The sequence below is a fragment of the Diplotaxodon limnothrissa genome, linkage group LG11 (genome assembly GCF_057381915.1).
Source record: "Diplotaxodon limnothrissa isolate DT_005_m linkage group LG11, D_limnothrissa_male_GT1.1, whole genome shotgun sequence".
NCBI classification, from domain to species: domain Eukaryota; kingdom Metazoa; phylum Chordata; class Actinopteri; order Cichliformes; family Cichlidae; genus Diplotaxodon; species Diplotaxodon limnothrissa.
In genome coordinates this window covers 12,475,957-12,500,765 of record NC_140606.1, presented here as the reverse complement: position 1 = coordinate 12,500,765, position 24,809 = coordinate 12,475,957, and the positions used below count along the sequence as shown (strand labels likewise).

The 24,809-nt window shown below is 41.9% G+C and overlaps 1 protein-coding gene across 1 annotated transcript; it reads right to left on the bottom strand.

Moving 5' to 3' along the window:
* Positions 1 to 4,922: 4,922 nt before the first annotated feature.
* macf1b (microtubule actin crosslinking factor 1b) lies at positions 4,923 to 19,514 on the bottom strand. Its single transcript, XM_085366212.1, has 39 exons — positions 18,858 to 19,514; positions 18,632 to 18,679; positions 18,326 to 18,496; positions 17,619 to 17,785; positions 17,374 to 17,533; positions 17,178 to 17,262; positions 16,655 to 16,899; positions 15,949 to 16,068; positions 15,713 to 15,820; positions 15,401 to 15,619; positions 14,885 to 15,088; positions 14,576 to 14,807; positions 14,233 to 14,459; positions 14,018 to 14,140; positions 13,832 to 13,933; positions 13,616 to 13,717; positions 13,329 to 13,493; positions 12,981 to 13,136; positions 12,511 to 12,708; positions 12,266 to 12,394; positions 11,988 to 12,158; positions 11,699 to 11,854; positions 11,366 to 11,572; positions 11,128 to 11,247; positions 10,865 to 11,034; positions 10,576 to 10,735; positions 10,078 to 10,272; positions 9,679 to 9,804; positions 9,307 to 9,450; positions 8,924 to 9,112; positions 8,691 to 8,805; positions 8,391 to 8,557; positions 8,068 to 8,230; positions 7,775 to 7,929; positions 7,598 to 7,672; positions 7,322 to 7,439; positions 5,405 to 5,550; positions 5,092 to 5,212; positions 4,923 to 4,948 (listed from the first exon to the last, which is right to left on the bottom strand). Exons 1-39 carry the CDS (start codon positions 19,512 to 19,514, stop codon positions 4,923 to 4,925), a joined length of 6,342 nt encoding a protein of 2,113 aa, XP_085222338.1.
* Between the last annotated feature and the right edge of the window lie 5,295 nt (positions 19,515 to 24,809).

Here is a 24,809-nt window from a genome sequence, read left to right as displayed (position 1 = left end):
AAATTACTTTTGATACATGATAATTCTACATAAGAAAATCTCTCCTGTCCCTTAAATTTCTTCTCTGTTTGCCTGTCCAAAAATATATAACATGTCACCATTTCTTTAGTTGAATCTGTGAAAAATGCCAGACATGACAACAGCTGACAGTCATAAAATAGCAGTTTTGCACCAACGAGATGATTCCCAAATGGCTGTTAGCTGAAAACGGGATATATATTGGCATGGTGTGAAGGGTGTCCTTGAAAAAAAATTGTAGAACCTGGACAAGTGGAGGACAAAAGAATTGGCGGTGGCGAATAGCCTTCAGTAATAGTAATAAATCACACAGCAATAGTAAATCCAAGATACTTTAGTGGCACATCTCCCAGGTAGCTAGCACAACTAAAACAAGGTAGTTGCAGTAGGCTTAGGCTAATGTTAGTTTTTTAAAAATAAGATATTTCTTTAGGTTGGAGGTGGAGTCTTTTGATGCTGAGAGCAGCTTGGTTGCAGGCAAACAGAGTTTGCATTGCATGGTCAGCTCTCGCCCATCCCTTTCTTCTTTAAATGTGAAGTGATGTCGGAATTTCCAAGTAAGAAATAAATTCCTGCCCATGCACTGCTGGCTCTGTTGTCCTGGCTTCGGGTCCATTGTGTAACTAACGCCACCAACATTAACAGGACGCTTACATTAGAGCCTCTTATTGCGTGTTTTGTTTGGATTGAAGGAATAGCCAAACATATGAAACAGGAAAAGGCCGCCGTGTAATCAGTTTATTTCAACAGAGTAACTGTATTCTAATTATCACCTTTTTAAATGGTAACTGTAGCGGAATGGACGATCTGATTTCCTCGTGTCAGCGTTGTTCCCACATCATCATAATTAATGTTGTTCCAGGTTCAACATTGCAAGTGACCAATCACCTTCTTGTGACGTCATTCCTTTGCGACTTCGAACACCGGTACATGCATTCTATTACTCCCCAACACTGTTTGTAGTTAACACCAAGACTTACTAACTTCTGTTTTCAACCTATGCGCATAGGGCTGACTGATGAAGAAAGGATTTTACTTATAATGGTAGAAGGAGAGTCAGACTTTTAGACATTAGAGCAGGAAGGAGGGAGTTCCAGAGCACATACCAACTTTTGTGGAGCTCAAGCAGGGATAAAGCGACAGCACGCAACATCAGTTATTGATAGAAATCAAAGTGTAACCTTCGGCTCTGAAAATCTTTTTGGCATTACGATATTCAGAAGGGGAAATAAGAGCCTTTTCAGTTTATTACTCACACACAAACACACACACTGTTTTCTACAGTCATTGACACACACACATGCATAAATGTGGAGTCCAAAATCAGCTAAATATTTCTTAAAGTGTTGAATTATATCAATTAATATTTGCTGAAAGTGCAGAAAACTGTGCCTCTCCTTTCTTTATCAATTCATTGTCAACTCTATAAAAACTGGGCCGAAAGACTTCAACAGAACCATGCTGGCCACAATCACCAAACACTACTGATTACATCAAGCATTAAATAGGCAACCGGGTTTTTGAAAATGTCAAAACACACAAACCACAGAGAGGTGCTCATGTCTGAAAGCACCCTTAAAACTTAAAACATTCTTATAACCAGTTAAAGAAATGTTGCCTCATGATAAATGTGTGTTTATCACTGGGAAATGAAGACTGATATCCAGTCACAGGACAGAAGTTGTTTTGAAAAACAAAAAAAGAAAAAAAAAACAACCAAAACAAAAAGCCACTCAGGACTGGAAGTAGGCTAAAGGGCACTCCTGTGACCTGGATTCATAATGAATATTTGTGTAGAAGTACAATACCCTGCTTTCTTTTTCAAAACAGCTGGGCCCCATGTTTAAATAAATATGTCTGTGTTTTTGGTACTGCGTGTACTCTGCAACGGAGTCTGAAAGAGTCACCAACAGGAGGGCAATGTTCCTGAGAATCAACAGATTACATTTCTTTGAGAATCTATCATAAACACTTGACCTTCAGACACATTCTGTAGTTAAAGTGACTGACATGTTCTTTTAGCCTAATATTTAGATGTTTCTTTGTCATACCATGTCAGGTAATATGGCAGATTCAGTTTAATGTTATCAAACAAAATGTTTTTTGGAATTTAAAAGGAAATAATTAGCCAATCAGCTTATACTGCTATTGAATCTTGTTTTGAGCATCTGGTGCCCACCTGTAAGCATTGACCCAGCTATAGCGGTCAGTTGTCCAAGCATGCCTTGACAGAGAGGATTTGTCTTTCATTGATGCAACCCACATCCTCAACTCTGAACTGACAAATGCATCAAATTTGGCACCATTTGAGAAAAGCAACGAGGCTTTCCAACAGTGTAAGATGTTCTGGGCCTACCCTGAGATCTCTTCCCAGTCTGGCATGGTTGGAAAACCTTCATAGGGAGCAGCCCATAAAACATCTTAACTTAATACCTGAACCACCTCAACTGTCAATGAATATGACAAATAGGATTAGAGATAAAGTTCAACCCTGGTGGAGCCCAACATCCACTGAAAACATGCCTGATTTTGTGCCAGAAATGTGGACAGCTCTGACTTTGATTATACATAGACCCCGTGGCCTGTAACAACAGACACACTCCATACTCCCACAGTTCACCCCAGTAAACTTTCTCCAAATCCACAAAACACATGATTGAAGGGAGGGTCAAACTCATACGATCCAGCCAAAAGTCCTGTAAGGGTGATGACCTGGCCCACTGTTTGGACAGAACTGGCAGTGCTTTTCCTGAAGATCTGGACCGAGGTTTGACAGTCAGCCGGAGAATCTTTTTCAAGATCTTGATACCCTGAAAATTTAAGCACACCCACTTTTTGGTAAATGGCAACCACCACTCCACTCCACAGGCATTGTCTTAGACCTCCACGTCAACCAAGTGTCAGCCAAGACAGCCATACAATGGCCAGAACCTTTATCATCTCAGGATTTTGGAATCTCATCCTAGCCTGGCAACTTGGCACCACGGAGCTTCTTAACTACCCCAGTAACCTCTGCCATTGTAGTTGGTCTTCTGCCTCCTCCACAGAGGGCATTTTGGTAGTATTAGCAAATGTAATAATATTAATAGCAAACTATTTCATATTTTTATACAAAAGTTTTATTTTTTATACAAGTGGATGTAAAATTATTAGTGACATTCATCTAAAGTTAGACATCAGAATGAGTGCTGGGTATAGAAACATTTACAGTACAGAAAGATCAGGGTGCATAGCAATCGAAGTGAAATCTGGCTGTTGTAATTTTTTACAGTACAGTAAATTATCAACTGTCTCCAAACACGAGGCAAAGAGAAAATGTATTCCATCACGTAAAACATTTTTGACTTTAAAAAATTTAGTTGACAACTGCATAGACCAAATGCCATGACATAAGCTACTGAAGCTACTCAACCTCAGGTGGATCTAGTACAAAGGGACACTTACAAACATAGTGGTTACACATATTGTAAAGTATTAACTGGTCTATCATTAACCCGCAGAATAAAAGCTTTGCAACACTACCAGTGGATGATGATGATGATGATGGTGGACTTGTAGTTGATTATTTCTCAAGATAAATGTGGTTTGTTGTTTATTGCTGAAACAATACATACTGTTATGTCCAGGCTCATGTGTTGTTATTAAGGAAACTAGTGTTGAATGTTCTTTTTAACATCTTTGGAAGGCGAATAATGAATTAACAAATGTGAGAGTTTCTGAACTGATTGAATGGCAGAAAACAAAACAAAAAAACGATACTGTGTTGCTTAAAATGCCAGAAAAGCATAGAAACTAATAGAAATATTAAATATACAACCACTGCATTCTCATGACATAAAATTGTCAACATTATTTTTTTATGAACCCCAAACTAAAATTATAGTTTGTATAAATCATATGTAAGACATCCTCTTACTTAGCACGACATATCTACAGTAGTTGGACACAGAAAAGTGCATATTTATAAAGACAAATGCGCTAAAGAAATTTTTCTAAGTACAGTGTTATGAAGAAAAAAACACATCTACATGTTCACAGTAATGTTCCATAGAAACATACATCGAAAGACACAACCAGTCCTGAGAAAAAGAATCTCTACAAATCAACAATGGCCCGTCGTACTTCAGTGCATTGTTCGTTAAACAATCTCCAGTGTTTAGAGCATCCTTACAATAAAGAATAAAAATACATTTATATGAAAACATGCTGTCCAAAAAAATTAAAAGACAAAAGAAAGTGTGGCCCTGCCAACAATATCCTCATCATGGAATGACATAAAAACAAAAAAAAATATTACAAAGCTGACGGACGGCATACTGTACCCTTTATATAGTTATGATTTTGGTATATGAGTATTTTTTTTGGATGTTGATAGCAGAGTCAGATAACACAACACCTTTCAGTGCCATCATATGTGAGTCTTAGCACTATGTCACCTTGAATCAGTAACAGAGCGTTACTGACATCTCCCGACACTGTCCGACTTTAGCTCATCTTTAGCAGGCTTGGAAAATAAAAGCAGTTCTGATTAAAGCAATGCTCTGGCTATCATGCAGCAAGTATCCATGCAGAAATTCTTACTCTCTACGCAATCAGATACAAATATATGAAATGAGGAAAAAAGGGACAAAAAAAATCTCTGCCTTGCATCTGGACTGACCCCTCATTGTCCACACTGAGACATTCTTCTCACGCAGATTACCTAAAGCTGCACGCCTGTTAGCAGCACTTTTGGTGACCTTTCCTGTATTTTTCCTTCATTTTCACCTGGTCAAATGTGAATGATTCCATTATTTTCAGGCCCCTTCTAGCACCTAACTTTTGCTTGTCACTCTTTTGGGGCTTCAAGGCTGTGTTTGGGTTGAGCGCTGCAGCATACTCAGGGTTCTCAGAAGGAGAGATAATCATGTGGGCAACCTCTCAGTTTCGTCTAGAAGGTGCAAAAGAATGAAAACAGACAGAATCGGGTTAACACAACAAGTTTCTCAAGTTCTAAAAGTGAATGTTGCAACTTTACTGGATGCACGAGAAAGCAGTTTGCCTAAAAAAATCAAGCAAAAAATAAAAAATAACCTGGTGGTGATGGAGAGTTATCCTCCCCTGTTGTGGCAAACTGTAGGTCAGACCCCAAAGCAGCTATGGAGCTCCTGGGGCGAATGCAGCGGTCACCTGAGAAACTCCTACGAAGTAATGCCTAAAGCCAGATATGTTACACCAATTACTGATAAATGTCTCCATAATAAAATACATTTACATTTTTTCTGGTTGCTACTGTTCTTCATTTGAGAGGTAGACAGGTGCAACTTGATCCTACATTGTTATGGAAATTCTCTCATTTCAATATTAGAAAGATAGGAAGTTGCTTTACCCACAGCTTAAAGCTTACCTTGCGTGTCATGGGGCTGGTGGGGGCAGAGGCACTGCTGTACAGGCTGAGGCTTGAGTTGGACCTGCTGACAGTCAAACCTTTAGAGGTGCTCCCAGCTGGGGACAAGTACTTCTCTTTTATCTTCAGGTTGGTCCGACCTTTTACTGTTGGAGACACAACAGAGGGATTTTACAGAAAATGGCAAAACTTCTCATTATTTATAGATACACCTATTATTATAGTCAGCCAACATGTAGATATTAATAAGACTAAAGTTTTTTCACATACGCTGTGTTAACAACCCCTCCAATCCAACAAAAACTCAGTGAAAAGATGGCTAAAATATGTTGAAGACAACTTTGCAAGATGTCTAAAGAATGTTGAGATTTGGTTGAAGGGTGAAAAGAAAAAAATGCGTATAATTATAGTCTAAGGAGCTTGGAAAGAAAAGCGTCAAATGGTGGAGAGTCCCAGATTTAAACCCAGTGGGAGTTTCCCCCCAAAGAGGGACAAAGGACCCCCTGATGATCCTCTACCTAATCACATGAGCCAAGGTGTGAAAGCGGGTGTGGGTCACAATCAGCCAGGGTTTCAGGTGAGCTCATTATGAAACCTGGCCCCACCCTAGCATGTGATTTCCTGAGGTCAGATGGCCCAGGGTGTGAGTGGGCGTTAAGGCGTCTGGGGAGGGATCTCAAAACTGGATTATAGATGGCAGACAGTTGGTGTCGTAAACCATCGCCTCTGTTCAAAGATGGTCGCTCACAGTGGACATAAATGGCTTATTTCACTCCTCCTTCAAACCATCTATCCTCTCTGTCCAAAATGTGAACATTGGCATCCTTGAAAGAGTGACCTTTGACCTTTAGATGCAGATGGACTGCTGAGTCTTGTCCTGTGGAGGTGGCTCTTCTATGTTGTGCCATGCGCTTGTGAAGTGGATGTTTGGTCTCTCCAATGTAGAGGTCTGGGCATTCCTCGCTGCACTGTACAGCTTACACCACATTGTTAAGTTTGTGTTTTGGAGTTTTGTCTTTTGGGTGAACCCACTCACACCCTGGGCCATCTGACCTCAAGAAATCACATGATAGGGTGGATCCAGGTTTCACAATGAGCTCACCCGAAACCCTGGCTGATTGTGACCCACACCCGTTTTCACACCTTGGCTCATGTGATTAGAGGATCATCAGGGGGTCCTTTTTCCCTCTTTGGGGGGATACTCCCACTGGGTTTAAATCTGGGACTCTCCACCATTTGACCTTAGAACTGAAGAAGCTTCTCGGATGAGAGGTGAAACGTCTTCAAGCAACTTAAAGAAGTCCAGACGCTTTTCTTTCCAAGCTCCTTAGACTACACTGACCTGGATGACTGAGAACCTTCACAGACATGTATAATTATACACTCTTCCTCATAAAGACCTTTACAAAGTCTTTCCATAACCAACAGATTCAAACCTGGAATCTGCCGTTCTGTCTTTCCACATGGGAAAAATAATGTTTTAATGTCCACAGGCTTGTCCTAATCAGCTTACCATGTGACAAATAACAACAGGAGCCCATCAGAAACAGAAAGTTTGCATTTTTTTCTTTAAATATAAGAGGTCAACAGCCAGCTGTGATCTAGTCATCTATTTGACCTTTACTTTTGACCAGATTTAACCCGATTTTAGCCTTGATGGCTCTACATGTAGATCTTTTTGATTGCAAAAGGATTTTTTTAGTGCTAAACATGAATTGGTCAGTTCTTGATATTAGTTTGTTTCACCTTTCACTTTTTAATCTAATTCACCTGAATGTCAAATGAAAAGGCCATTATTGGCCAACTAGATATAGCTGAAAAAGCAACGTTAAGAGATGTTTTATCCTTTATGGTTTTTAACAGCTTGTCTTTGAAAGAAAGGCATTTAGTTATGCAGGAAATAATGACTATTACAACCTCTGCAGGGATCATTTTTAACCAGGAATTCATCCAGAGCAGTCCAGCCTCCTCCCACTCTGACCATCAATGTGCTACGCAGGATTCGAACCATCCTCAGTTGTTGGGAATCTCCAAACTGGAGCAAACATTAAATAATATAATATTACAGTGTTACAAGTACTGATGGACAGAGGAAATCCATGTAAGACATAAATTTCCTCTGTGGTCGAGGATTTTAGCATTTTAAATATGAAGTTGCATATCTTTTGAATCAGTGACTAACAGTTGACTCACCCTGTATCTGTTGGCACTTATTTGCTCCACTTGAAACCTCTTGGGACAGTTACACTGTGCTACCTGTCGGCTCACCTAATAAAGGCAGGATAATGACAGCATGAGTTGAAAAACCTCATAAGGAGTACATTAGTTTAACTTTTTCTTAATTATTCCTTATGAACACGCTCTTCTTACCTCTTCATTGATCTGATCGGCATCCAGTGTTTTTCTGTAGGGATCTCTGCTGGGATGGAGCGCGCTCACAAACTCATAGTAGTCGATGAAACCGTCGTTGTTCATGTCAAAGATGTTGGCGACAGCGTTCATCTCTAGAGAGCTTGTGGGGAATTCTACAGAAGGAGTACAAAGCCTTATCTTGAACACCAGCCATGCAGATCTTAACGTAAAGAGTTAAAGCACTATAATCCAGAATGAGAGCTACATTAGTATCAGCAATGAACTGATTATTATAGGTAAGAAAGTCTCACTAGAGGCAAGAACATAATCGATGAACTCCTTCTGGCTAATCCGTCCATCCTGGTCCCGGTCGATGCTGCGAAACACGTCCAAGATCCGAGACTTCAAATGACTAATCCACTGTATGTAACGCTTTCGCCAAATGTTAAAGTCAAAGTTTGCAAATTCTTCCATCTGTGGGAAACAGCAAAATATCACAACCTTTTTAAATCTTTGAATGTCAAAATGTCTCTCCTAATAATAATTTCAAAAACATTTTTATTGTTTTGGCCACCTACAATGGTACCAGAGTCTCTCAACGTTATTACAGTTATGTTGCAAAAAGCACAATGACCTCTTTGAGCATTTGCTGGTGTTGTTCCAAGCGGTTTTGTCTCGCCACAGACAGGAGCCAAAGTTTCTGCCACTCACTGACCAGCTGACTGAGCTGTGGGGTCTGAGGGTCAAGGTGCTCCAGGGGGACTGGTATAGCAGGCTGCAACTTCATAGCGCTCCTTCTCTCTGGACAAAGAAAGTCATCATTCATCTCAGTCAAATGATACTGTATGTGCTTGACAGGTCATTAGCAGTGAGCTACTCAACCTTTAACCCTTTACGAATGCATGCACAGAATGCTGTTTTCACAGTGGCTTACTGGTGAGGGGCCGTTTGCTTGGGGAAACTTGCTGCTTCGAAATGCTCTTGTGTTTGCAGGATTTTGTGGCATGTTCTACCTCTGGGAACTTTTTATTTAACTCCTCCATGAATACCTGCGGAGAGGAGTCCATAACTGAGACTACAAAGTACAGTAAGCATGTTGTAAAACTGGGGGTTTTGCAGTGCAAACATGGTAAATAACTCATGCTCTCAAAGAAAAAGAACTCATACTGTGTGTTGCTCAATGAGTTTTTGGTTATGCTCTGTGGCCTCAGGCAGAGGCTCTTGATCTCTGAGGCTGAGGGCTTCCTCTGCTGATGAGATCCAGTCCAGCAGTCTTTGGACTTCCTCTCTCTCTGTCTCCAGTGCTGTCAAACTGGCTTGGATCTTCTGGCCCTGCTGCTGGGCCCAGGTCTGAACCTGACTCGGAAAACAAAAGAGGGGGAGAAAATTACACAGCTCGCTGTTTATACATTGATAAAATGTCTTCCAGCATTCAAGCCATTTTGGTGACTGATAGCAACAGTTACCTAAACAATCAAATGATTTGTTTTTTAATATAATTAAAGGAAAATAGAACCTTGTGTGTATTACTTTGGCACAAAGGCACTCACTTCCTCGTAGCGTGTCTTAGTGACACTGATCCACGATTTTAGGGTGATTATGGAGTCTGGATGGCAGGAGGCAAGAATCTCCTCACCCAAACACTGGATGTTCTCAAGCTCCACTGCCTGAGCCTGCAAGGCAGACAGCGACTCCTGTGGCGGAGCAATAAAAAGACTTGGATGAGTTTTTTGATGCTCGAGGTAGCCGTCCTTACAGCTACGCTCAAGCACAGCTTTGTTTAACTGACCTTCAGCCAAACACTAAACTCTTATCAGCACCAGCTTCTTCTGTAGCAGAGTCTGTCCTCTGCACTCACTGGAAGCTGATAAGCTGGAAAAAAAATAATTTCTCTACAGGGAGTGACAAAATTTTATACTGACCTCATGCTGTTTGCGGAAGGAAAGCAGACCTTCCTCCTCCTCTGGTATGACCCCGTATTTTAGGATCCTCTCGGCCTCAGTGAGCCGCTCCATGAAACAATGAACGAGCCCGTCGAACTTTTCAGCCTAACAAGAACGAGGAGGGGAGTTTAGCTCCTTATTAGTGCTTCACATCATGTGTTTTTTCATGACTTTTGACAAAACTTAAAGAAACACGACTACCTGTCAGTTTTTGTGCAGAAGCTATCAGTATCAGTGCAAAAGGTTATGTCTTGACAGATTAAGTGACACAGTCGAATCAGCATTTAATACCGAATGTCAAAATTCCAGCTTCTACTTTTAAAACAGCTGTTGCACACACAGGACAGCCTCACAGCCTTTACTATTCGTGTACAACACCTGCTGAAGCGCAGCCTCCAGCCTGTCCTGCTTGCTGACTGACAGTTTGCACACAGCTTCCCAGCGGCCCTCCAGTTCATCCATCTGCTCCTGCAGCCAGTGAGCGTCGGCCGTGCTGCTCCTGGTCAGATCTCTCACAGAGCGCTTCAGGGTCCTAATGCATCCGGCTCGCTTTCCCAACTCCTTCTGGAAGGCCTGAGAGAAAGAGAAAAAAAGGCTAAAACCAACTATTTTATTTTACTCATGAGGAAGGACTGTGAAGAATGAGCTGCAAATTCAGAGTACAACAAGTAGCACTTAACATTAATTGTACGTATATACATTAATAATACATGTGATATACAACTGTTAGTAAACACTTCATGTACAAGACTGCATTACACCCTCTAATATGAAAATGAGGAAATGAATAACACTGCATTTAGAATGAAAACATTAGAATAAGTCCTGTGGGTTGGTTGCAAAGGCTGATTTTTTCCAAACTGTATTTGTGGGTACCTTGTGTTTGTCTATGAGATTGTTGACCATGTCTTTGTCTCCACCAACAGGTACGTCTTCAGCCAGTTGGGGTTCTGCTCTATACAGCCAGTCGTTCAGTGCCTGCAGAGCATCAGTGAATCTTCCTGAGAACAGCAGTGCTTCCTCTAGCTTGTGTTGCCTAAAAGAAAACAGAAAACACAAACACTTTGAGTACACTTTTTTTTTTTGGTTATTTATCTGTATTAATGTGAATGTTTGGCTCATTTATTGGTAGAAATTCAGTTGTATACGGTATACAGTTCTGTACCTCTCCATGGACTTGCCACTGATGGTGTCCCATGTGTCTTTGAGTTCAGCCATTAAGTTCTCCAGATGCTGCCTATCGTGGGAGGTTTGAGCTCTTTCATGCAGACTGCGACCGCTCTTCAGTGTTGCCTCGTACATGGGCCTCTTTGATCTCAGTAGTTTCTGGAACTCCTAATTACAAGAGCGATCGGCAAATGAGTGACACATAAGTGAACAGCAAAGGTGCTTACACACATACAGCATATCACCATGTTTATAATGTACCTTTTGCTCTGTCAATTGTTGCTTAATCTCTTCGTGGGACACCGCAATCTCCTTATGTGTGTCTAATGTCTGTTCGACTTCTGTCATCCAGTCCACCAGGAGGCGCCAAGATTCATTAAACTGAATGAGATAGAAACATTTTATACAAAGCTCTCCGTGGGTGTGGCACATTATATTCATATACACGCGTGAGAAAGATCAAGGTTACATATCTCTGTATATTAGAGATGAAATATACCTGCTTGGCATTCTTTTTAACATCCTCCAGCATCCTTCCTCTTTCTGAAGTCCGCTGCTGTAACTTTTTGTATCGATCCTGGACGGTCATGATTAGGTTATGAATAACATCACAGTCGTCCTTTCTGCTGAGCTCAGTTAGTCTGAGGCCTGCGTTCTCCACTGTGGTCTTCTTCTCTCCATAATTGTTTACCTCATTCACCAGTGTCTGTATAGATAAAAGCATTTCATAAATGAAAAGCCAATACATATTACAGGGTTTAGATCTCTGGATTGGAAGCAATAAAAACAAAAATACAACAGGTATTTAAAAAAATAAATAAATAAAACCTACTCTGTGACTGTGCAGCTGTGCACAAACTGTGTCCAGAACAAAGCTAGGAGCTGGCAGGTTCCCCATAGACTCTTCACACTTGCTCATCTTAGTGAGTAGCTCCTGGACACTGCTGTGAAACTCCTTGGCCAAATTGAGTCCCTCTGTGAGCTGTGCCTGTAGAAAAAAGTCCTACACTCTGATTTACTGTAATAACATGTATTTGCAATAAAACACACTAAATAAAACACACTGGAACTGAAAACAAATCTCAAAGAGGCAGCGTGTTGACTGTGCTACATTAAAGGACCTTTCGCTCCTGGACTTTGCTGTAAACAGACGCCCATTTCTGTTCAAGAATCGACAAGCTGTGTTCGGTGCTCGATCCCCGCACAACACCGCTGCTCTCCAGCATCCTGTGAATGGCATTCTTCACATCTGTATAGGTGTGGAGCTTTGACTCCATCTCATTACACAACTCCTGTCACATCAAGTCAGGAGAGCCAAAGAATTAGAACCAATATCTTCACATGTATGTTTCCAGGATTATAGTTGACATTTTTAATTTTAAACTCTAATCAGCCTCACCAAGTGGGCATTGAGCCTTTCACTTGCAGAGTCCGGCATGCCCCACATGATTTTAGAAGAGGACAGTCTCAGTTCTGTATTCTCCAACCACTGTAAAAGGTCCTGAATCTCCATTGTAACATCTTGCACCTGTGCCAACACAATATACATATATCGTGCATCAACATTTGTTATAAATAAACTGAATCGTGTTTTACAATCAAAAAGACTTCTGATCCAGTGTAACAATATAATTCTGTCTTCACCTGACTCAGTCTGTTCTCTAATTCCAGCTGCCTTCGTTCAGTCTCACAGCGGACAAACTCCCAGCTTTCATTGAGATGCTCCAATCGAGATTGCAGACCATGTGGACCTTCTGCGGACCCAACCTCCAGCAGCCCCCTGCCTGCCTTGTTGAGGGATTCCACTGTGCGAACATGAGACATAACATCATTCCGCAACACCTTTGAGAAGGAAAAAGGAGGAGGGAAGAGATTAATGCATATGTATAGTATTTCCGCAATGTATTGCTTGGATTGTTTTGGGCTAAGTGTTTTCTGGTGTTAGTTATTTCTGACTCTTATAAGATGACTCAGATAGGTGGTGTGTAAGCATACAATAAACAAGACACACACATACACACACAAAGTTTCCAGCGTTGACAAAGTAGCCTACTGAAAGGCTGGATTGAAATGTTAGTCACAGTATATCTGTATTTATTAAGGCCACCACCAACCTTGTGTTTAGCCAGCTCTATTTCACATGCCTGCAGGTCAATGCTGATTGGCTGGCTGCCCTGCAGTTGTTCAGTGGTCCTGGAAAGCCAAGTGTGCAGCTCATCCAGTGTGTTTTGGAACTGACCGAGACCCAGCAGAGCACACTCTAACTGATGCTGTAAACATAATGAGTGGATAGTATATATCATTAGAAACATTGGAAACAGATCATTTTTACACATTTATTACAGGCTAGCTCACCTTTGTTTCAGTAAAATGTCTTTTGAAGTTGTGGCACAGCAGATATAGCAGCTAATAGCCACATTAGCATTAGCATTGCATCACTCTACCTGCTGTCATCTTCTTACCTGTCTGTTGACAGTCTCTGACTCCAGACTGTCCCAGCGCTGTCTGAAGTCACACAGTGGCGAGATTGAGCCTGGACGCTCTGAGCCTGGAGACAGCCGACACACAAACCGATGGTTCAGACTTTCTATCTCAATCTTCTTTTGGTAAAGTTCCCGCTTCAATTCCTAAAACAAGGGATACCGTACGCAAACATATACCAAGAGAACACATTACTTTTAATAGGCAAAGGTGCCGTTATGAATGAATGTAATTGCAGGTTCTAGGGCAGTATGGAGAATGAACCCACCTTGAGGTCACATAGCTGTTCTTTGACTGACTCCAAGTCAGTTCCTACCACGAACTCCTCTGCAGAACTCAGCTCAGCTGATTTCAACCACTCAAACAGTCCCTGATAGTAAAAAGATGTGGTGTGTTATTTAATATAGCTGTGATAATGACATGTATGTTATTATAAATTTATGCATACCATATAAATGGTTTTGTATTGCACTTGGACACATACCTGCATGGTATCTTGATAATGCAGTGCCATCTGCAAGGAGTCCTCCAGCTTTTTGTGACATTCATTCCATAGTTTGCTTAAGTTGTTCCACGTGCAATAGAGCTTTAAGCCAGCAAAAATATATGGTTTTATGTCAGTGCACAGTTTAATCAGCTGAAAAAAATTACTTTCAGATATGTTTCATACTTCATCTAGGCTCTTTGTGACATCTGGTTTGTCAGTATCCCCGCATGCTGACATCAGCTCCATTCCCAGAACGCCAAGACTGTCCAGATCTCCCTGCAAACTGTCTATATCCTCCCTGAGAGTCTATATTTTGAAAAGATGGAAAAAGTTACAACATGTCTTTCTAACAATATGGGTTCTTCACGCACGCTTCCTTTTAAAGTCTCCAGACCAACCTGCATGGTTTCAAGGCTCTGACGTATTGTTTCAGAGTCTGTTCGACTAGCATTGAGATCCAAAACCGCCTGCTGAGCATCATTAAGAGCAGCTGTGACATCGCCGACATCGCTCCAGTATTTAACGGCAAGGTCCAAGAGTTTGAGCAGCCAGGTTTCCCTCTCTTTAGCTTGATTATGTGTCTCATCCCAAAGCAGGGACAAGCTGGACACTCGCTCTTGAATTGCTGGGATCACAAGGATATGGCAAGCAAACTGCTTAGAATTTAAACTTTTCCACATAATTAAAAACATTGCAGCTTGTGGTTTTGTGTGTTTTCAGGAGATCTGAGAATATGGTCACCTGTGCTGATTGATCCATCCCCGGCAGCCCGAGTGTTAGCCAGTAGTTCATCTGCCTGTGTTTTGACGCTGCTGAGGCCTAACTCAAGTTTGGACAACTCAGCCAAGGTTTGCTTGTTGTCCTGCAGCTGCTCTTGGATTCTTGGCGTGAGACCTTGAAGTAAGGTGGGTGTCTGTATGCGACTGAGCAGGCGGTGTAGACTCTCTTTGATAAGAGTCATCCTCTCGTTCAGCTAGAGGAATAAGAAAACATTAAGCTGTGAACCAGTATAGGACAAACTGGTGAACATTTCCAAACAAGGATTCTTACCTGAGTGAATCGAGGCAAGGACTCCTCCAGTAGATTGGCAGTCTCTCTCACGCGGTCTCTAATAGCTCTATGCTGCTCCTCAGCCTCTGTGGCCTTGCGGCAGAACTGATCCCCCTGAATGGAGTTTAGTTCTGACAGGCGTTTTGCCAGAGAGCATAAACGTGCAATCAAAGGTCTATGTTCAGCTATAGATTCCCGAAGACCCTAAGCACAAGAGAGAAAAAAAAAGTTTAACAATGCAGAGAGCACTTTATTTACCAGAAAGCATTTGAAATGAACAGGGAAAGGACAAAAAATCCCTTTGTGTCACTTGCAGTGACAGGCCTGACACAACAGACCTGTCATGAAGTAAATTACATTAATGAACTATGGTTTAACAGATTAGCACATTTACCCAGAGAAAAATAGTGGCAGTGGCTATAAAGTCTGAAAGGACTTCATTGTTCACCAGCACAAAAAGGGTGATGAAAGAAGAGAAAAGCTGGCACTCTGATATGGGAAAGCAGGTTTCTTTACCTGTAAAAGGTCCTGTTGTTCCCGAAATGCCTCATAGCTAATTGTGGTGAGGGACAGCTGGCCAATCAGGGTCTGAGTTTCTTCAAGCCACGGTGAAACCTCAGCAAAGCCCTCAGAGAATTGATGGAGGAGTGACTGAGCATGCTCAAGCTGCAGGACCACGTGGGAATTGGTAGCTGAGGTGGTGTTGCATTGTTCTTGTAAAGCCTCAATTGGGGTCTGCAGGAGATGTAACAGTGGAAAAAATACATTCAAACCTCCCGAGTCATGTATGTGTTTGCTTCATTGATGAAATTTTAGTTGAGAGTGTACCCGAAGATCGCCAGTTTCCCCTTCATCGCTGTATGTCATCAAGATTTCAGTGATTTTTACCATCTTCTCAATATTGAACCGATGTTGTAGAATCTCAACTGCTAAAATCTGTACAGGTAACATTATATCAAGTTAAAATCAAGTTAAAATCAGTTACCAAACATTCCTATTGATGGACTTATAAAACTGTAGCATGTACTGTATAATATATCGTGTCTGTGTGTGTGTGTCCTGACCTTTTGCTCATAGACCTGTTCTGCGATGAGCTCTGGATCAAGATCAATAGTTTTCAGCTTCTCAAGTTTGGCTGCTGTATCTTTGAACCAAGCTATCTCCTTTACCACTGCTTTTTCCAACTGTTAAAAATACACAGTATTGTCACATAAACAAAACAATTATCATTCAAATACAAATAGATATGTTCTGAAGGCTTCCAACATCTTAAGTAAAAAACACCATGTGACAATAAAGAAATTACACAAAACCTAATGGCTTTCTCTCAGAGTCTTCAGGTCTCAGTTAAATCTTAAAGTTCATGAAAGTGCAATTAGAGCAAGACTGTCCTACAACAACACTGACTTGACGGCAGCTAATGCTTGGTCAAAATTAGATCAGGTGACAAGACAACAATCCCAAGAACGTCAAGAAACCTACAACAGACAGTCCCAGTTTCTTCTTGGGAAAATGAAATGCCAACCCCAGCGCCACAATAATATGACAGATTGATGAAGTCATACAGAAGCAATTACTTTATTGCTGCTTAGATGGCTCTTTTGAATTTGGTGGTGTACTTAGTTCTTCACATTACTTTTACAGAGTCCTGTGAAAATGTTTTTTTTTCTCCACATATTACATTAGCTTTGCACTTCCACTTTTCAATGGCGATCAAGTGGTATTTCCTTGTATAAACCCTAAAAACCTTTAATTATGTGTAAACATTACCCTTTGTCTCTCAGCTGCACATAGTACTGCATCTCCAGCATGAGTCTGTGCCCCTGCTGCCCCCAAGAGCTCCCGCTCAATGCGACCCAGCCACAGGTGGAGGTCCTCTTGGCTGGAGGTACAACGACTGGAGGCCTCAAGCGCTTGTTCCAGTCTCTGCAGCACGTCCAGACTGCTCAGACTCAGCACAGAGCAACGAATACGCAAAGCATCCATCTTCTCCTGTACTTGCTGGGCTTCCTCCTCTGAAAGAAAAGGTAAATCCAGATTTACACAGTAGCCATTCATCAAAATAACCACCAGCATCACACTTGGCAGGTGTACTGCTGAGGATGCAAGGAAGTGCAGTGTTTGGTTTGAAGTTGTTTGAACGAGTGGTAGATCACATCTCAGTCTTCTCATATAATAGTGTTGATTAATCAAGGAGTTATCAAACAAGCGACAAGGGACAGACATGGGCAGAACTTCTATTATTAATATATCCATCTACAATAACTAATTTAAAGATGTATGTAAACATTACCTGATAATGCTTCCATTAGCTCATGACCTGACTTCTGTATTTTCCCTAGTTCTGCAGTTTTAACTTGAATTTCTTCAACAACAGCCTGAAGGAAGAAAAAAAGTGTTTAAAATGTATTGTAAAATCTATTCTTCTATTTAAACAATACAATCCACCTTTACTTTGCATGGCAGTCCATTCGCTTTAGATTTCTAACCTTGGCCCGGTCGGAGGCCTCTGTGAGATGCAGCATTACTCTTTCTGCATTTCGAAGTTCAGCTAGAGTCTGTTCCATAGATATGAGCCATTGCTGCAAGCTGTCCACTCCTTCCTGGAACAGCTGGGCCCTGGGAAGGATGAGCTCCAGGCTTGCCCTCCTACGAAAGTCCCCGTAATCAGTGAGTGATGTTTGTCTCGTGATGCAGTCTTGTCAAATCAATATTGATAGTAAAAGTGGTTCACCTTTGTTCTGCTTCCTGTTGTAAGGCCTCCCACTTCTGATTAAGAGTGGATAGTTTGACCTTTACTTGCTCCCCTTCTTCTCCCACATGGGCCTCCACCAGCTGAGTGCCTTCTGACATCATGGAGGTCATACTACGCCTCCGGTCTGTTAGGAGACGCTGCAAGAGCTGTGAAACAGCTGAATATCTCAGGTGAAGTGATATTATGTGGAATCACAAACACTATTGATACTGCTATACAGAAAACCTATTCTTAACATTTTATGTACGATTTCTGAGACACGACATTGCTTGCACCTGTTAATATTTCTTAAATCCGCCTCCCCTTTTATTTTTGCTTTTTTTGTTTTTCTTCCTGTTTTTGTGCCAGTCAGTGAGGGGGGAGTCCTGTTTCACAAACCTACATTATCAAGAACCAGACAGGTTTCACCTCCTCCAAAGAGCGCACAATGGGTGTGACTGCCGCTGAAAGGTGAGAGACTTCCCTGCTTTTATATGCCCTCAGGACATGTAGACAAAGACTTACTGAAGCTCATTGTGGTGATAAACACCACCCATTCACTGCTGAATAGAGCAGATTTACCTTAAAACGGAAGCACTAGAGCATTTTCCATGGATTCAGGACATCTTCCTATAGGTAATTCTTTTTGCCCACTGCAGAACTCAGTGGAAACATGAAACTATGATGCAATGTTGAACGTAACAAACCTTTTGTTCTTGGAGCTGTGCTTTCACCACTTTCACCTCTGATGATGGGGGTTTCTGATTTGCTGTGAGCTCCTCTATTTCTTTGACCCATTTAAGCAAAGCTTCCAGGTTTTGGAGAAATGTTTCAGAATCTGTAGAAACATCCTTTAGTGCCAAGGCAGATCTTGTTCCCTTGACAAAAGACCACAACATATCAGTATCAATTTCTTAACTGTGAATAAAAAATGTTTTCTTTAAAACAAGGTTGTTTCACCTGAAATATAATCGGCTTAACTACAACAGAAATATGATATGGGTAAAACCTACCCTCCATTTATCCAGGGTGGGATCCTGATCTGAGCTTGAACTTTGGAGCTGCAAAGTAAAGACAATCCTAGTGTTTTGTCAATTCATAAAAATTTTGATATAGAAATACCCAAAAAACATATTGCCTGTACAGACAGAGAGAGTTCTAGGATAGAAAGAATAATGGAAAGAGTGAAAAGAAAACCAGATACAACTTCTCATATTTGAGAGTCGTGTTGTTTTCAACCTCTGCAAGTTCCTCCGCGACACCATTCAAGACTCTCACGGTTCTGGTGACAATCGGGTTCCCTCCTTTATCTCCTGTTGGATACTCTGTCACTTCCACAATTTCTGTTACAGTTGTCTCTGTCACCTCTGTCACTTCTGTGACCTCACGTGATGCCACATTCTTCCAGGACCAGGGGCTTCCTTCTCTAGAGTCTCTCCTCTGGAAGCTGGCCCTCCTCTCTGCAGCGGTTTTCTCTGGGTGAGCCAGAGGTGATCTGGCGAACTCAGGAGGCACTGTCCTCCTTGTCAAGGTGCCATTTCGAGAAGTTTTTATGGGAGACGGGCTGCCTTGCCAAGCATTTTCTAGAGTACTGGTACTCCTGATTGTTGACGCAGGAGAGCTGTGAAGGGGTTTATCTGAAATGGGAGTTTCAGCTCCCTGCTCCCTTTTAAGATCAATTTCCTGGGGTTCCTTGTAACTCTCCACCTCTCTTTCCTTGCTCGCATCATCGTTGGCTTTGTCTTTGATAGTCTCTTCCTTTTTGGTCTCCCCATGTTGCTCTGCGGGCTGCCACTCTTTTCTTCGTTGGTAGCACTCCTTCAGAAAGTCCTCATCTGACCTGACATGCTTGGACTTCTGGCCCAGGCAGCTGGGCCGGCTGATGAGGTTGCCCATAATCCTTCAGCCCAGTGGCTAATGAGGTAATAGGTCAGGTAAGGGCCAGCGGCCATGCATGCGGGAGTTTCTTCAGCTACCTAAAATAAGACAAGGGGGTCATCATGCAATGAATAATTGCTCAGTTTGTGAATCTACAAAATAATACTTATTTTAAAAGCATAGCTTCCCAGTTTCAAAGGCACGAGTTACTCCTTGCATAGCTTACACGTCCAGAAAACTGCTAACAAATAAAGTAAATCAGTGTCTCACATTCTCCATTTGCTACATTTCTTTGCCAGTGTTGCCCTTTTCTTGGCACTGAAGGACCATAGGAAAATGCATCAGAGATACTTGGCCAGGATACTCCCCATCCCTTTGTCTAGATTTCACATAAACACCCGCAAACACACGCACTCCCCTCTATGTCACATCACCAACCGAAATATTCTGGGCTTAGAAATCAATGTGACAGGCTTGTCGATGATCCCACTGTTGAGCCTGGCACAGAAAAAGCAGTGGCAATCAGCCAGCGCTTTCTGTAACTCAGCCTGGACCAGTCCTGGGAAAGCCGCTAAGGATCTGATCAAATATGACAGCCATTAACACGCAGACATCGCCTTTCTAGAGGGTGACAACAAGAGGAGGTGCAGGAAAACTAAGCGGCATGAGAGTAGTGGGGGAGTTGTTGGTGTAACAGACACCAATCAGTAGCATACCTTACAGTATACACTGTTATTACACAGACTGATAGCTGGTGACCTTTATGGAAAACTAAAGCCTGACTCTCTCCTATTACCACACTACTACTGCAGAATTCTGAATACAAAAATGATCTGATCACCATCTAACCTGATCAAATTACTACATGAGTGACAGTTTACGGTGTTAGCCTGTCTGCCTGTCCCTCAGCTCAGAGCCTTCATTGTTTTAACAGGAAGGTTAAAGGTGAGAGTAATTATCTCGGTCTAGTGGAGCTGAGGTGAGCCCATCAGGATAGCACAGGGAGGGGTGCTGTTGAAGTTAGGTCCTCCTCTGAGTCATGATTGGACTGGTCCATTCAGAATTATTACAGGTCATTTCAGGTCATGCTCGGTGACTAAAGATCTGTGGGGGGCCTCTATGGGTCATCAAAGAGGAAATTGGGATGTTGGCTCCTCAAACTACTGAGAATGCGGAGGATGTGGATGTACAGTGCTATAAAGATAGACAGTTATTCTGTATATTACACCCATAATCGATTGCTAAAATAATAGCCTGTAGATGCAGCTTCTTTATTTTTGCAGCTTCTTAGACAAAAAAGTCTACAGCCAAGGAGAACGTCTCTCTACTGTCAATATACAAAACAAATTTAAATCAGATCTGCCTTAGGCGGGCTTTTTAAAGTCCTTCATTTGGTTCTCCTTTTTTGTTTGACTCAATTCTTATTTATTATATATATATAGCTGTATGTGTGACGATGTTTATGAAAAGTTTCATTCAAATTGGCACACCCATAAAGGAGCTAAGGTTACATATGCTTGATCACTGTAGTAAGATGAAATCTGACAGTGTTTAACTGGATGGGAATCTAAATATGACCTATGTTGGTATGATGCCTCCATGTGCATTAAGCTAGCAATTACCTACATCATGCATGTTTCTGCTGAGCAGATGATGCAGTTAAGAAACCACAGGGGAGTACACAGTCAGATCAGAGAGTAGTGCCCAGACAAAGCCCCAGCCTGAAGATCAATGATTACCCAGTTAGGCCAGATCACTGCCCAGCAGTCTCCCGAGGAAGCGAGAGAGTGTCTGTGGCTCTGTCCATATGGGTTAACAATTCAGCAGAGAGGGTGTGCCTTCTCTGGTTACCGCACCACATGTGTGGTCATTTACTAAACTACACGGCTGCTCTTACAGTGATCTCACAGCACACTGTGTGAGGATATGCTGAGGACCACTTTCATCACATGCTACAGTAAAAAGGAGATTCTGTTTGAAATACACAGGCTTATGTACTCTTATTCTCATTATGTTGCCTTGACCCCTTAGACCTGATATAGAGTGAAAAAACCCCCAATAATCATTCAGTTTTTAAGGAGGACATGTACTAACACAGTGACCTACATTATTTCATGAAAGAATCCCTTCTCAGCATCCCTGGATCTGATATACACCTCTCACCTTTTTGCACAATGGTAGATGAAAGGGAGCCAGGCAACCAGAGAGCCACTCTACTATATAACTGATATTGACCTAACCATCCCATCACTTAACCACCTTTAAAATGGCCCTTAATTCAAATGGCCCTTTCTCTGCTCTCAGCTGTGATTTATGATACACGACCGCAGTCCATTTCCTGATGAATTGGATTATGACTATAGTATAGGGACTTGTATATAGTATAAAAGCACGAACATCAAAATTAGCAATATTCATTTATATGTGTGTATGCATTATGAGCATCTAAAATACCATATAGAGGATATTTGTATTGTATGTTTTTCATCATATTTATACACTGATTTGGTGTAATAAGCTCGATACGAGTGGACTGGTAATTAGTGGCGAACAATAATCATCAATCAGAACAGTAGAGCCTTAATGTTGTGTCACTGTTGTGTGCTGGTTTCTGTTGAGGGAGGTCCTGAAGTAGTAATCATTGTAGTGGTCCCTAATCAGGGATGGCAGCTGTGCATTCACCCATGAGACTCATAACATTTTAGGGTGGATAATGTACAAGGTTGCACACTGTCCTCTAAATGTGCAATACAGCACTACTATATAAAATACAATGTGCTAGTTGTAGCTGTTGTAAAAGGGGCATGTCTCCATACAAGGAATTGAGAAAATGTTCACAAAGAATATATAGCTGAACTAAATAAAATACACTTATGTACTTACATTTGAATGATCCATTCATATTGATGCTTTGGAATATTTTATTGCCTCTTGAACTGAGTAAATGCAGAAAATCCTTCAGTTGGATCTCTCACTGCTACGACCTCTTAGTTTAATCCCTGACCGGCAAAGTGCAAAACCAAAGTCTCTCTAGGCCAGCCCTGACTTAGTGGCAGTTTTGGCGGTTAGAAGCTTACGTGAATTACACTTACCCCGAAGCACAGTCGAGCCCAACAGCATGAGTAAAGGAATCCAGCTACTCCTCAATCACCGTTCAAAAAGAAGACAAAGATAGAAAAAAAATCCAGCTTTGTTTGAGCATCCCTTGAATGGCCTCCCACCTCCAACATCCTGAACTGAAGGCTCCCCGAATGCATACACATGCATGCTCCCTCCAGCTCACACTCAATCAAGTGCACTCATTCACACATGCTCGCATACAAACTCACTTTCTAAACACACTCACACATGTCCTGATAACTCATGCTTTTCCGTTGCCCACAGTCACAGGCAAACAATGCCCTCCTCTCCCTTCACAGTGCACCCTTCCCCTCCCGTCACTTCACTTCTCCTCCCACCAGCTCTGCTCCTCTCCCTTTCTTCTTTGTTATGGGAGCTGCGATGGAGGAATTCTTTCCTTGTTAACGCCACCGATGGGATAGTGCGCCCAGATGGAGACAATGTATTCCAACGGCTCAGTTGAACTCCCACAGTTCCCAGCCAAGAGCAGTTTTCACATTGAGGTCAAATTGTGCCAGTTCCATATAACGGCGTGGCAGCGCTATTCCCACCAGTGCTGCTGATGCTCAGGTTGCTCCTGTACCGGGCAGCCTGGCAGCAAAGTGCCCCCTTTACCTTCCCCAGGCTTATTTTTTCTCTCTCACTCTCCCCCTTCTCATCCAACAAAGCCCCTCCTCTGGGTCCGACTGTGGCTCAGAAACTCCATGCTGCTTCTTCATGAAAAATGGGGTGGGGGGCAAAAAAAAGGAGAGTTTTCTAAAGACGCCCTTGAAACATTCACATGGTAAGTGACAGCTGCCTCGGCCCATTCCCTCTCTCGACGGCGAGGGAGAGTAGTGCAGGCTACAAAAGAAGGGACCCACACCCACCCTGCCATCCACCCACTTACACATTCACCCCAACCCCCTTGCAGTCCCCGATTCCCCATTCTGAGGCAGTACAGCAGTCTCCACAGCAGCAACGAGGACAACTAATTACTGTAAAACATCTCAGATTACTTTTCAACTCACTTCCAGCCACTGCAACTCAACCCTGTAAACAAAGAGGCTGGAAGCAAACACAAAATAGAGAGCAACGGGAAGATAATACAGAGTCTTTTCTATGCTTTTGGCATGGGAAAGCAAGGAAAGACCCCTATGGTGGAATTCTATCATGCCCCATTTAAGGAAGTCACAATATTTGCCTTAGAAATGCAATACACCAAGCATTATGTATGCCAACGCCATTACAAAAATACATCCTTATCATTTAAGGTGAATAATCTGGGCAACCATGTTTTAACACATTTCTGGTATTGCTTCAAACATGACCAATGCCATAAGTAACGCCAAAAAATGTCTGGAAATGATGTGAAAGCGGGATACATAAACACATGCATTTATGCGAGTACCTTAGTAACGAGGCCAAGCTCTGCCCTCTTTATCATTTTTCCTTCTATCTTTCTCCAGCCAACCAAACAATCAAACAACTGACTAATTCTCCAAATGCACACATGCATGCACCTTGCACACACACTCTTTTTCACTCTGTCTCGCCTGTACACATCCACTCAGTCGTACATGTAGATACCTGCCACTCAGCCTGCTGCCTAAGCCACACTTCTCAGCCAGTGTTGCCATGAACTGCAATATCTTAACAGCAGCAGGAATGTTAATGTGCATTCACTGAACAGGTACTTATATCATAAAATCGATATCAATTGTTCTCGTGTGAAGTGCCTACTGCGTTACACGTGAGTAGAAATGTCTTGGAAGCTGTCACTGTAAACTTTGTTTGCATGAAATGTGCGCCGAGTCCTGGTTTATTCAGTTTGTGTCTCAGAGCGACAACGTAACTCCGTTAACAAAGAGTTACAATCGATTAAAATAAGCAATATACTTTTTTCATCCCTTTAAAATGAAACACATTGCCCGGCCCAAGATTACCGTTTTTGATAATCTACTTTCACTTTAGACTAAACACCAGACAACACAAAACTGGTCTAGAGTCAAACCAGCGGTCTAAATAATGTTAATTTCTGCTAAATGTTATCATATGCTAACAGCTTCAGCATCTTAGCCTTTATTTAACATGCTAATAACCATGATAACTAACAATTATTGTAGCTGCTGGAAATATTTCTGACTTTGTCAATCAACCCAGGTGCAATCACTATTTTCTTTTTCCTAAATTAATTCAGTATTTATTAAATAC